This window comes from Dromiciops gliroides, chromosome 5, assembly GCF_019393635.1.
Source record: "Dromiciops gliroides isolate mDroGli1 chromosome 5, mDroGli1.pri, whole genome shotgun sequence".
In the NCBI taxonomy this organism is placed as follows: domain Eukaryota; kingdom Metazoa; phylum Chordata; class Mammalia; order Microbiotheria; family Microbiotheriidae; genus Dromiciops; species Dromiciops gliroides.
Window position 1 is genome coordinate 201,853,705 of NC_057865.1, and position 14,847 is coordinate 201,868,551.

A 14,847-nucleotide genomic window follows, 5' to 3' on the forward strand; every position below is an offset into this window, starting at 1 on the left:
GACTTGCCCAGGGTCACACAGCTAGAAAGTGTTAAGTGTCTGAGGCCAGCTTTGAACTCAGGTCCTCCTGAATCCAGGACCGGTGCTTTATCCACTGCGCCACCTAGCTGCCCCTGTTTCTTTTCTTAAATAAAAAGAACTGTTCTTTCATTATTAATATGCTATTTCCATCCTACTTAAAGGGGTAGAAAAGACAGAGCAATATTTCTCTATGTGACAGACGAGTAGCAGTGAGCACAAAATAAACGCCTCGTTGATTGATGATGTTACAATCTTCTAAAGCAAACAATAGCAGAGGCTACCTAATCTGCTACTCACATCAATTTCTTTGACTGGTTTGAATAGATTACTTATCCTTCTCTACATTATAGAGTGAATTAAGGTTCACTAAAGTAAATCAAGTTTTAGAGGACTTTTTGGTTAAAAAAAGGTAGCAAACTCAAAATATAAAGACCTTTCACTGTATTGATGCTACTTTTGTGTTTTACCTTTTACATAAAACAAGATATTATTAGTAAGAAAATATTTTAATGTACTAATTTGAACCTCTTTCCCCTTCTTTTAACTCAAAGCATTCTTATAAAGTCTTAGTTTGGGGCCTTGGCCATTCTCTGGGTACAAATATTATGTGAGTACAAAGTATACTGCAGTCACTTAGTTTAGGAACCATGAAATAGTGTACCTGGCCTTGTTGAGGGACGCGCTGGTGCTGGCCTTCACTAGGCTTCACTGGAATTGGCTTTATCAGATTGGGGTTGTCATAGATGGCAGATGAACTGGTTATCTGCTTTGGCTCAGAACAGGTTTTACACTGAAATGGAAACAACACATTTTGGTGTTAAATAATCTGTAGTCTTTCTGCAAGAGTGTCTATACTTCATTCTCAAATTTATCGACTATGAAAGAAGCCATGTCAAAAGTTGTTTCATATAGAGGAGACACTGTCATGTCTATGACAATAATATAAATATAAGGAGAATGTTAAAATTTCTTCAACTTTTCAATTTAGTACCCTGAAAACTTTTCAGCAGAGGAACTAGTCATGGCTATATTATTTCTTGGATCAACAGACTTGGTCCCAGAAGTTAGTTAAATAGTTAAATTAAAATTAAATTAAAATACTAAAGGTAGTTAAATCCCACACAGATTTTTTAATATGCACAAGCACTAATAATTTTATCTTTAACATACAGCCTCATGTTTTCATATAATTGTTAAGCAATGATGGAAGTAATTCATAAAATATCGTATCTTTTTATGAGAAAACTATCTGTCTGGATTGAAAGGTTTTGTGGTGTTTTTTTTTGTTTGTTTGTTTTTTAGAAACAACTCTAGAGGTGTATAGCTTGTTTCATTAACCAAAACTTTCTGTCCCAGGAGCCAAGATAGTAAGTGGATTCAAGTTAGTGATTTTAAAACAACTAATGTCATTTTAATGTAACAATTCTTTGTAAAAATAGAGTAATTCAAATAGCTTGCTAAAAATAAGAATTTCTGAGACAAACCCTATTAGTTCAATGTGCTGAATCGATGTCATACCTTAATCAACCTATGTAACTGCTATCACAGTAGGATTCAAGATATATAAAACAACAATAGTTTACTTAATTAAAATACCAAATAAAACAACATAGAAATGCTACCATGGCAGCCCCCAACTTAGCTTCTACTGTGTATTCTGGCTTTGGGCCAGATTTTGTTTTACAACATACCTATCCTAAGACAAATTCTGTGATCCTCAACCTATGAGGTTGTTGGGGTTTTTTTGTTTTTTTTACTTTTTTTTTTTTTAATACATGCTACATTAGAGTTATTACAAGAGACCCAGAAATTGGTATGGTACCCCAATGACCAAATCACCAGGGTTGTTTTCTGTTCCCTCTGAGGTTTCAGAACCAAAAACAATCCTAAGCCTCAGGGTGCCAAAGGCCTATACTTCAGAAATGGAACTGGGTGCTTTTTCACATGCAGTATGTCTCTTGGGTGTGCATCTTGGGACAAGTCTACTGAGCTGGTACCAAGATAAAATTTAGTCTGGTCAGGCAAGCTGGTTTTCTACTGATCCAGATGTCTAGGTAGAGCTCCCTTTAACCATCATTCCTAGTTTCTCATTTTATGGAGGAATAAGCTATAGAAGCAAAAGCTTCCACTGCCTCTTCATTTTAGTTTTGAAATCATAGGAATTGGGAAAGGGTGGGGGTGGGAGGGGTCTCTATCCAAAGTCAGTAAACTCATTCCTGCTGATTCCTTTACAACTGCTATAGTGAACTTTCCCCCTTATTGTGGATTTGGGCTGGTCCCTTGGTAGTTTAAGTACTAGATAAGACATTTGTAGGTCATTTAATAGTAAACTAAGAGGAGGCCAGGAAGGTGACACTTAACTCAGGGGCAGAGACTTATATGGTCAGCAGGACAGGATGTGAAGACTTGAAGGGCCTTAGAACTTCTGCCAAATCTTAAAAGCCTGGACTCCATGTGCATAGGCCTTTTTAAGTGACCTGAAAGCCATATAAACACACCCAGAGACCATGAAGAAGCTAAGCCAAGTGCAACAAGACTTTAACCCCCAGATCAATCAAATCTTAGGTAAAGTTTTAAGGGAAAAGACCTAGCCTTTTAAGGGAAAGAACTAGCCAACCTAATTAGGGGGGAGGAAGACCGAGGCTGGTAGATATTAATACTACCAACATTTCACTTCCCAGAGATGATGGCCTAAAGGTCTTCTGGAAGACTTTCCAGCATTGACTTTAGGCTCATTACAGGGATGTGAGGAACCTGGAATAAGCATTATTGAAGGATTAAAAAAAACAACCAAACAACTCTAAATTTAAAAAGATCACAAAAGCAAAATAAACAAATAAACAAAAAACTGTATGACCTTTTGGATTGACCAAATGCAGAAGAGAAAGAAGACCAGAAATCCTTAGCTTCACCTGTACTAGCAATCTGGTTCTTGTGCTAAGTGATGTCAAATCTTTGTAGTTTACAATGTAAAGGTGTAAGGTGGTGACAAGAACAAGAGAAGCACTTGGACCATGAGGGTCTCGGGACATTTCTGGTTTAGTCACCTATTCTCTGTCACAGGTCTGTAGTAAAAAAACTGTAGTAAAACAGCAAAGAGGTTGCATGCAACCTGTCCCAGGATCTGAACTTCCCTGACTTCAAGTGTTTCCTGACCCAAGACCTCCCACCTTGGAGTCCAATTAAAGGGATGATACCAAATCTTTGCTCCTTTAGAAGATTCTGCTGAAGGGTTGCCCTTTTCTTCCACAGAAACTGAAGATATATTCTCCTTCATCTTGATCTACATTTAGGATTGCCATCATGCTGGCAACTAGTGGCAAAGTGGATGGTGCAGTGGGCCTGGAGTCAGGAAGAACTGAATTCAAATCCAGCCCCAGATACTTATTAGCTATGTGACTTTGGGGAAGTCACTTCACCTGTTTATCTCAGTTTCCTCAACTATAAAATGAGGATAATGATAGCATTTATCTCATAGGGTTGTTGTGAGATAATATTTGTTTTTGTTTTTTTTTCTGGGCAATGGGGGTTAAGTGACTTGCCCAGGGTCACACAGCTAGTAAGTCAAGTGTCTGAGGCCAGATTTGAACTCAGGTACTCCTGAATCCAAGGTCGGTGCTTTATCCACTGCACCACCTAGCCGCCCCTATGAGATAATATTTGTAAAAAGTGCTTATCCCAGTGTCTGATACATAGCAGGCAGTATGTAGAAGCATAATGGGAACAGCTAGGTGGCGCAGTGGATAAAGCATTGGCACTGGATTCAGGAGAACTTGAGTTCAAATCCAACCTCAGGCACTTGATACTTACTAGCTGTGTGACCCTGGGCAATTTGCTTAACCCTCATTGCCCCCCCCCCCCAAAAAGCATATCCCCTTCCTTCTGTTCCTAGATAAGTTCATAATTATGACAGTTATACAGTAAGTTTCACCTCTTCTGTGTCATTATAAATAAGGTACCCCCTAACAATTCTCTCCTTAGCTTCTCAAACTCTCTAGGCAGATGATTCTTTTTAAAAATTATATTGAATTTTTCTCAAATTACATGTAAAATTTTTTAAATTTTATTTTTAAAAATCTGAATTCCAAATTTTCTTCCTCCCTCCCCTTCCTTGAGAAGGCAAGCAAATTGATAGATTATAACATTTCTATATTAGTCATGTTGTGAAAGAAATTGTAGACCAAAAAACCAAAACAAAACAACAAACAAACCTCCAATAAAAATAAAGCAAGTCAAAAAAAGTGTGCTTTGACCTGCATTCAGATAGATACTTATCTTTTTAAGGAAAGCTCCATTTATTCCCATGCTTTCAAGTGGTTTTTTTTTTAAAGGAATGAGTGTTATATTTTGTCAAAAGCTTTTTCAGCAATTATTAATATAAAATGATTTTTGTTGTTTTTGCTATTGATATGGTCAATTATGCTGATAGTTTTCCTAATACTGAACCAACTCTGCATTTCTGATATAAATGCCACCTGGTCACAGTGTATGATCTTTGTGATATGTTGCTATAATCTCCTTGCTAGTATTTTATTTAAATTATTTGTTTAAATTTATTTAAAATTTTTGCATCGATATTCATTAGGGAAATTGGTCTTGAGTTTTCTGTTTTTGCTCTTCCTAGTTTAGGTACCAGCACTTTATTTGTGTCATAAAAGGAATCTGGTAGGGTTCCTTCTTTGCCTATTTTTTCCAAATACTTTATGTAGCATTAGAATTAAGTGTTCTTTAAATGTTTGGAAGAATTCACTTGTAAATCCATCTAGTCCCAGGGATTTTTTCTTTTTCTTTCTTTCTTTTTTAATCAGAAAAGTATTTTATTATTTTCCAGTTACATGGAAAGATAGTTTTCAACATTTATTTTTATAAAATTTGTAGTTCCAAATTTTTTTCTCACCATCCCTTCCCCAAGACAAAAAGCAATCTGATATAGGTTTTATATATATATATATAGATATAGAAAAATATATAAATATATAAATCACATTAAACACATTTCTGCTTTAGTTATGTTGTGAAAGAAGAATCAGAACAAAAGGGAGAAACCTCAAAAAAGAAAAAAACAAGAACAAAAGTGGAAACAATATGGTTCAATCTGCATTCATATTCCACAGTTCTTTTTTCTGGATGTGGAGAGCATAAAAATGCATCATGAGTCCTTTGGAATTGTGCTGGATCATTGTATTGCTGAGAAGAGCTAAGTCTATCACAGTTGATCATTACACAGTGTTGCTCTTACTGTGCACAATGTTCTCCTGGTTCTGCTCACTTCACTCAGCATCAGTTCATGTTAAGTCTTTCCAGGTTTTTCTGAAATCTGCCTGCTCATCATTTTTTATAACACAATAATATTCCATTACACTCATATACCACAACTTGTTCAGCCATTCCCGGGAAAGATCATTTATCGCTTGTTAAATTTATTTGTTCAAGGCAGGGTTATTTAAGGCTATCTTCTCTTCTGTTAATCAGGGCAACTTATATTTTTGTAAATATTCATTCATTTCACTTAGATTATCAGATTTATTGGCATATAATTGGGCAGAACAGTTCCTAATAATTGGCTTAATTTCCTCTTCTTTGGGGGGGGGTCATTTTTGATGCTGATAATTTGGTTAGACAGATGGTTTTTAACCTGGGGTTTGTGAACTTAGGGAAAAAAAGTGTGTGTGTGTGTGTGTGTGTGTGTGTGTGTGTGTGTGTAACTATTTCAATAAAATCAGCTTCCTTTGTAACCCTATGTATTTTATTTTATGCCTTCAAAAATATTCTGAGTTTATACACTTCAGACTGCTAAAGGGAGGGAATTAGTTGTCTGAACCATATTAAGAGAAATAAGACCATTATTCAGTTAAGGAGAGCCTGAATCATTTTCCCAGGTTGTTCAGAGACACCTAATGGAGAAAGAACCTTAGAGATCAGGTGACTGAATGCAGAGAATTAAACAAGGGTAGGCCTAAGGTCAACTGGCACCACGTCCACCTTATCAGGTGAGTCTTCCTAACGGACAGAACCAAAAAACTGCTAGAATGAACCCTTCCTTGAGATGGAACTGACTTGTTGAGAACAGAGGCTCTGGGAGTTGTGACATTTGGCTATGAAGATTGAGAGCATGACTAAGCTGTCCAACAACGTTAACTGCCTGAAGATGGATGACATGGATGATAGAAAACCCAGTGGACATGATGGTGGTGAACCCAATCTCGGATCTTTCTTGGTCAAGCTGACTCCTTGATTAGAGGCAATGGTTCAGGGCTGGGGGTAAGGATCAGGAAAGATCATATGCTCTGTGGCTTCTACACTGGTGGTCTTGAATAACATAGCAATATCATGTCTAAAATAGGTATCAACTACAATAAGGGTAAATCTTTTGCTCTGAGAAGGGGAAAGTGAGTGAATATAATCAGTTTGCCAGCTTGAGGCAGAATGGGAACCACATAGGATCATGGTATACTTCAGAGGTATACTTCATGGTATACTTCAAAGAATACTACTGGCCAGAAGTAGCTGCCTCATTCCTTACTGAGTGTTATCATATGATCTCATGCTAACTGTAGTACAGCATTATATCCTCTAAGACTAGATTGGCAATGTACCTATTAACCAATCTCTGTTGTTTTTGTAAGGTCATCAATACTGTTAATCAGTCAGGCTGAGGGTATTTAATATCTCTGTTGGGGCAATGAAATACCCTATGAACAATTGTATGCAGGGGAACGAATTACAGATATTTATTGGTACTCATCCCAAAGGAAGGGGTTTTGATTTTGAGAATCCAGTTTCCAGATCACTCATCTAGGCTTATTCATTGCCCAGGAATCAGTACAGACAACAAGTACAACAATCAGTACAGCCTCAAGGCTTTCCCATATGCTGGCCATGCAATCCACAGTTCACCCCACTGGGGGGCCTTGTCAGAACCATCATCCCCCAGAGTATCCCAGCTATCAGATTAATGTGTACTTGGAGACCAATTACTGAATATGCCCCTCGTGCAGTCAGAACAGCTACAAGGCAAATGGCGTACCTCAGGAGCTAGATTTTCATAGGCAAGAACAGTGGAGGCTGCTTGGATTAGGAGCCTTAGTCTCTGGCACAGTTTTGGTTTTGTGAAGGGCACTTATACCTAAGCATAAGCAAACATGATCTTGAATGTATCTGCCATTTAATAAGAGAGTCCTTCCATGAACTGCGTACTTTGTGAGAGGTACCGTTTTGTATCACTCAACTCTTAATAGACAACTCTGGGCAAAGGTGATGGTATAATCTTGTGTCATGTATTCAGCAGCCTGGTAGCATGTAAGCAACTGCTTTGTTTCCTCCTAAATTTTTTTGTCTTCAGTTAACAAGTATTTCTCTCCCTCCCATTTTTTCTTCATCCCCATCTCCACAACTGAAAAAGCAACATTAAAAAAAGTAAAGCAAAAGCCTTATAACAACTATGCATAGTTGAGTCAAACAAACTCCCCTGCTGGCTGTTTCTAAAACACACACACACACACACACACACACACACACACACACATATATAGATATGCATATACACACATACATAAAGATACACACACATGTCTTATATGTCTTATCTTGCGTCCATCCATTTATCCATCCATCCATCCACTCATCCATCCATTTATCTATCTCTCATCCTGTATCTTGAGTCAATCAATTTTCTATCATGAGGTAGAACATCACTAGTCTAAACTGTGGTTAGTCATTTGCATTGATTAGATTTCTTAAGTTTTTCAAAGCTGTTTGTTTGTACAATATTATTGTAAAAATTGCTCTCTTGGTCTTGTTTACTTCATTTCATTCTGTATTGGTTGATGCAAGTCTTCCAAGGTTTTCTGAAACTGTCCCTTTCATCACAATAGTATTTTTATACATTCATACACCACAATTTGTTCAGCCATGCTTTGTTGGGCATTCCTTTAGTTCCCAGTTCATTTCCACTACCAAAGGAGCTGCTATTTTTTTTTTTTTGGTACATCATAAAGGTCCTTTTCTTCTTTCTTTGAACTCTTTAGGGTTATAGGCCTAGTAATGGAATCGCTGGATGAAAGCAAGTGTACACACAGTTTAATATAATTTTTGGGGCATAGTTCCAAATTGCTCTCCAGAAGAGCTGGACCAATCTATAGATCCATAAACAGTGTATCGGTGGGCCTATTTTCCTGCAGCTTTTCCAACATTTGCCATTTTCTACTTTTTTCAACTTCTTCGATCTGATAGATAAGATGTGTCACATCAGGTGTTCTTTAGTATGCACTTTTCTATTTGGAGTATTATTTTCTTTCTTTTTTTTGGTAAACATTTTTATTTAAACTTTTGAGTTCCAAATTCTATCTCCCCCTCCCTTCCTCCCCTCCCCTCTCCCTGGAGTGGTAAGTAATCAGATATAGGTTGTACATGTGCAATTATATAAAACATTACCATATCAGTCATTTTATATAAGAAGACCCAAATAAAAGAAAAAAATGAAACAATGAAAGTGAAAATAGCATGCTTCAGTCTGTATTCAATCAATATCACTCTGGAGGTGGCTAGTATGTGTTATTTTAGTCCTTTAGGATTGTCTTGGATCACTGTATTGCTGAGAAGAGCTAAATCATTCACAGTTTCTCATCAAACAATATTGCTTTCACTGTGTACAATGTTCTGGTTCTGTTCACTTTATTATTGGAGTATTATTTTCAATTTGATTGTTATTATCTGGAGTTCTTCCTTTGGAAACTGCCCATTCTTATTCTTTGACCATATGCAAATTGGATTAGTTCCTTTTATATCTTAGAAATGTGAGACCTTCATCAGACATACTTGCTATGAAGTTTTCTCCCCCAGTAGTGAAATGTTTACCTTCTAATTTTAGCTATATTTGTTTTGTTTCTGCAAAATATTCTGAATTTTATGTAATCAAAATTGTTTTATCTTCTATGATCCTTTTAAATCGTTCGTTTGGTCATGACATCTTCCCTTATCCATAGATCCAAAAGTTCTTTTTTTCCCTTGCTCCTCTAATTTATTTATAACATGACCTTTTAGAAGTTACCTTGGCACACAGTGTGAGGTGCTGGTCTAAACCTAATTTATGACTTACTCCTTTTCAGTTTTCCCAGCAATTTTCTGTCAAAGTAGTAACTTCTCCCAAGGAGCTAGGGTCTTTGGGTTTATCAAACATGCTTCTGAATGTGGTACACTTAATTTGTCCCACTGACTAACCTATTTCTTTAACAGTATGAAATTATTTTGATAACTACTACTTTGTAGTATGGAAATATGGTGCTACCAGGCTCCTTTCCTTACCTCTTTCTTCCCCATAGTTTTCCTGGAAATTCTTGATCTTTTGTTCCTCCAGATGAATTTTACTTTTCTAGCTCCATAAAATAATCCTTTGATAATGGTGAATAAGTAAATTAATTTAAGTAGCACTGTCATTTTAATTATACTGGCTCAGTCTACACATCAGCAATTAATATTACTTCAATTATCTAGGTCTGTCTTTATTTCCATAAAAGGTATCCTATAGTTGTATTCATATAGTTCCAATGTGTTTTTCAATGGGCAGACAATACTATTAATTTTCATATGCTTCAGTTGTTTTAAATATAATTTCTTTATCTTTTCTAGCTGGGTTGTATTAGTAGCCTATAGAGTTAGTGATTTAACATTTTGCTTCTCTGCTGAAGTTATTGTTTTAATTTTTATTTGACTTCTATTTTTTAAAAAAAGTCTTTTGATTTTGTTTTAATGTTTTTGTCTAAAAGAATCATTAACTTCCATTTGATCTGTATTAATTTTTGAGGAGTAGGTTACTTGGGATAAGGTTTTGTACTTCTTACTGTGCTATTAATTTTCTCTACAGTTTTTCCTCTAAAGCTCTCATTTCTTGACAATTATTTCATTTCTAGCTATACCAGAGTCTTAGCCCTGTCTTGTGACAATGGAATTTTTTAATATATAGTATGCAATTTTACTGTTATAAGTACTCCTTCCAGGGCAAATCACCATCTTTCTCTGTCTTTTTATCCTATGCATTTCAGTTCTTTTAATATTTCAGGGATGCTGTCACTCTCACTGCATCACCAACCTGTCTCCTTTTCTAGTCACATACACCCTTGATGATGCCTTGTATGTGACTTCTCCCACAAAAATCTTCACTGGTAATATGTTGCTGTGAACCACGGAACACCATGTATCATTCCATTTACTCTTTTATTATTATTTGCTATTTTGATTCCTCTCAGATTATGGTGTTCCATGGTTCACAGCCATATAGCACTACATTTAAATATGGAAAGGACACTGGAGGTCATCTAATTTAACCCCCTCATTTTATAGATAGGGAAACTGAGGCCCAGAGAATTTAAGTGACTTGTCCTACATTACACAACTAATGATCAGCACAAATAGGATTTGGAATTAGGTCCTCTGACTACAAGACCATACTGTAAGAAACAAGGTGAGCCTGGGGTAGCAAACAGCTTGGGATCATTCAAAATGTTCATTTCCTAAATGTGAAACAGTGGAATTTCTTTCCTCTTCAATTACTATACCAAGTCACTCTCTATCTGCAACAGCTGTCCAAACAGGAAATACTAATGAACTAATTCAACAGAATGGCTTTCTAATTGCATATCAAAGGGGCAATACACTTTCCCCATCCATCTTATTTTTTCAATATGGTTGACTAGGCTAATCTCTTCTGATGGTTATTATTATGATTGATGATGATGATAGCTCACTGAGGAATCCCCATCATGTTCTGGGGACTGATAACCATCAGCACAATGTTATCAAGAATAGGGGCATCTTGAAAACCTTGCTATGGATAAGTAATTTCTTTTCTCTTTGTGTGGTTGATCTATTCTTCCTAGGACTTCCAATTCCACCTTTTTTTTTTTTTCTTGGTAGAAGGTTGTGGGGATGAAGATAAAGGTTATCTCAACATTTAAAATTTCTCTATTTGTTTTTAGAAGTTTTGAGGTCCTGGGAAAGGAAAAGACTATCTAAGGAAAGGAAAAGGAAGCAGAAAATTAGGATGAGGGTTATGAAAGGTGAGAACATAAAACAAACAAAACTATCCAGCATGGATCACAGACAGGAAAAAACTCACCTTGGTATATTCATCTTTGGCCTTGGTGAGCATTCGTAAGATATCAACTTCCTTGCCCTCTCCTGAATTGAGGATCATTGGGGAGATTCCTGCTCTAGCCCCCTGATGTGCTTTCAGTTGCTCATATTGAGTCAGGCTAGAAAATGAGGGGTATAGAAATAAATAGAAAGAAAAACTAGAAAAAATAAATAATAGTATAATGAAAATATCAATGGATTTGGAGCCAGAGGACCTGAGTTTGAATCCTAACTGTTATTACCTTTGACAAGTCACTACCTTTCTAGGCTTCAGGCTCCTCACATTTAAAATAAGGTTATTTCCATAGATCCCTAAAGTCCCTCTGAGTTCTCCTTATATCAAACTACAGGCTGAAATTATTTAAAAAAAAACCAACACTTTTAAAAGGGTAGTTTAAAAACCAAATTCTTGAATTATTTTCAGCTGCTTTTCCTTACATTAGAGATGAAACTAATTAGGAGTCCAAGGAAGGAGAAAGAATGAGACAAATTACAGGCACACTAACTGCAAATTGAAGTCATAAACAAAGGTAATGGGGACTCTAAAGGTTCCTCTCAAGGTAGGACCTGCAAACTCAGAAAAGCCCTGAAGACACTGCAAAGGAATGTGAAATTGGGTTCCTTACCATGAGCTTGGAGCCAACAAAGAAGGCCGATCTCCAATTCAGCTGCTGGACATGTCACCCTAGAGAAGCCCTGCCTCCTACTTCTATGGCTGAGTCTCAGTGGGACCATTCAAAACAGTGAGGAGTCCTTTTTTTTTTTTTTTTTTTGGTAAGCCTGACAACATAAAGACAGGCCCAACCTGCTCATATCCTGAAGCTACATAATCCTGAAAAGGGCATTTTTACTTGTAGTGATCTGGGTCTTGAAGTAGGTCAGATCATAAGAAGTGATTGGTTACTCACCTAAAATTAATGAAGCCTGTAAGTCACACTAGGAACAGAATTCCTAACAATCTTGCTAGCAAATATCCCCCAGACTGCTATGTTAGGTAATGAAACAGCTCTGAGGTAAATGACTGGTGCCTGGGAGAGAAGGCTAAATAAACCATACCAGCTTCAGGGCACAGTGCCCAGCTATGCACACTGGCCAACTTTTCTTTTCTGGACATACCTCCATGAAGTCTTGGGATCCCTGGGGAGCTTTGTCCAACTCATGCCCGGTACCCTGAAACCTGCATCCCCAAACTGCTTCTGTTTCCTTTCAGAGAGCTAAGTCAACTTATTTTCAACTTAATATTTCTATGTGTATGCATTTCATTTTCTGGCATTTCTCTTGGTCCTACAGCAGCTCCAGGCATTACTGAGCTAGTGGAGTAGCCTAACTTTTACCTGGCCTAAAAGAAGTATTAACTCTAATACCTTGAATTCTATGGTGGACAAGGCCAGAGATTTTACCGAGGAACCTTAGCTGAGGTGACAAAGAGCTATGAACCTACAAAAATCAACCATTAACTGCTCTAATTATTTAGTGATTACCTAGAATGCTGACATATATCAAAAACTACTATTATAAAATGACTACACAATTTACAAAAGCATGGATATTCTGAAAATTGGTCAATAACATACTTTAGCTAGTTTACTAAAATGACCAATTACAAGCTAGTTTATCAGGAACTAATGATTATTAATGAAAAGGAAACTCCATTTATATATCATGTCTCTTGGCCACATTTGCTTTGTCATTTCTATGTGATCAGCAATGAACAAGTCATCTTTGATAAACACAGGAACAAGCAAACTCATTTCACTCAGAGGCTGTTATTTATTCATCACCATGAATAGCATAGAAATAACTGCCTCAGAATAAACAGATCTGAGAGTTTGGAAACTGACTAAACGGGTAACTAACTGAAAAGGAGGCAGAAATAAACTCATCCGGGTCTTGGACAGTGATGAAAGCACAATCAAAATAGAAGTGGGCATGTTTCACTGCACATTCATAGAGACTTGCTAGGACTGGACTTAAGGTTTTCTTGGCACTGGTAACTCTCTTTAAATTCTACCAAACCCAGACCTTTTCTTCCACTTAACGCATGAGAGTTGCTGAGGCCAAGACTGTCAAACTCAGACTTCTGTGGGCTGCATAATAATTTAGAAAACTACAAATTAGATTATCCATGTTGTATCATATTTATATCATTAAACATTCCCACTTACATTTTAATTTGTGTGACATTTGGCAATTTTGCCTCACACGCAGCCAGAGTTGGACACTTCTGGCCTAGAGCACAGAGAGCTAAGTGATTTGACTTCACCCTACAAGCCAATATGTGTCAGAGGCAAGATTTGAACCCAGGTCTTCCTGGCTCCAAGGCCAGCACTCTATACACTATGCCATGCTGCCTCTCATGGGCACTATTAGAATTTAAAAAAGGGGGGGTGCCTAATATCCATGTTAGCACGAGATTGTATAATGATCAATAATATAAACAATCCCAAGAGATGAAAAAGAAAAAAAAAACTGCATTAGCCCATGCAGTTTGATTACTGAAAAAAATAAAAATCTACCAGGAAGTGGTAAAGGAAAACCAAGTCAGAAAATCTGGCAGAGGAATAGGGCAACCAAATTCGGTGCAGAAAAGATCCCAGGAAATGTGAGCCTTTCAGTATTTCTCTCAAAAACTTTGCTTTTTCCTTTTCTCTTTACTGACATATGGGCTACCTGTTTTCTAAAGCAAAAGAACCCTGCATTTATAAAAGGAAAAATAACTATTTCACTACAGAAGGTATACTCCTATTTGGGAATCACTGATATTTTACACAGTACCTGAAAAGATAGGCTGAATTATTAGTTTATATATTACACAAAAGCAAATGTAGCAGGTAGCTACATTTGTGGCTATTTTTTGTAAAATTTCTAATGTCAAGTATTTCTAATGTTAAGTATCACTATTTAATTTCTTGATCATTATAAAGTGTTTTCAAAGAGAGAGATATTCTACTAACATTAAATATATATTTATATTAATATATGTATGTACATATGCATGTATAAATAAAAATAGCAGCTTATCATTACTCACCTTTTCATGAGTTCTGCAATTCTTTGGCATTCTTCTTTATCATAAAACCAAATTCCATAAATGGACACTGAAAAACAAATGTAAATTGTGAGCAACTTCTCAACCACAAAATAGTGGGAAGTTCCTTTTCTCTTCTTCAAAGATATATTTAATGAATGAAAAGTCATAGGAATCAAAAGCTTAAAAAAAATAATCCTTGAATTTGGGTGTATATCCACAGAGAAATTTGCAATGATTATGAACATGTAGACTTAAATGATATAAATCCTATAAAACACTTTATTTACTTGAAAATACAGTGATTAACAAGATGTCTTCAAAACTACAGGTGCTCAAAAAGTGTTTACTGAGTAAGTTAAAATAAAGGAATCGGGGCAGCTAGGTGGCGCAGTGGATAAAGCACTGGCCCTGGATTCAGGAGGACCCGAGTTCAAATCCAACCTCAGACACTTAACACTTACTAGCTGTGTGACCCTGGGCGAGTCACTTAACCCCAATTGCCTCACCAAAAAAAAAAAAAAACAAACAAACCAAAACCAAACAAAAATAGAGGGATCGAGGAATTTGAATTCTAAGATTCTTTTTTTTTTTTTAAGTGAGGCAATTGGGGTTAAGTGACTTGCCCAGGGTCACACAGCTAGTAAGTGTTAAGTGTCTGAGGCTGG

The 14,847-nt window shown here is 36.5% G+C and overlaps 1 protein-coding gene across 3 annotated transcripts in view; it reads right to left on the reverse strand.

The window, feature by feature from the left end:
- Nucleotides 1-14,847, reverse strand: part of DCP1B (decapping mRNA 1B) — a 75,470-nt gene that overhangs the window by 12,315 nt on the left and 48,308 nt on the right. For all 3 annotated transcript variants that reach the window (XR_006353222.1, XM_043965954.1, XM_043965955.1), the window contains 3 exons: nucleotides 14,183-14,249; nucleotides 11,135-11,270; nucleotides 683-811 (listed from right to left, as the gene is read on the reverse strand). Coding sequence is in view for 2 of the 3 variants with exons in the window: in XM_043965954.1 (XP_043821889.1) it covers nucleotides 683-811; nucleotides 11,135-11,270; nucleotides 14,183-14,249 (332 nt within the window). In the remaining variant the exon portion in view is untranslated. The remainder of the gene's footprint in view (nucleotides 1-682; nucleotides 812-11,134; nucleotides 11,271-14,182; nucleotides 14,250-14,847) is intronic.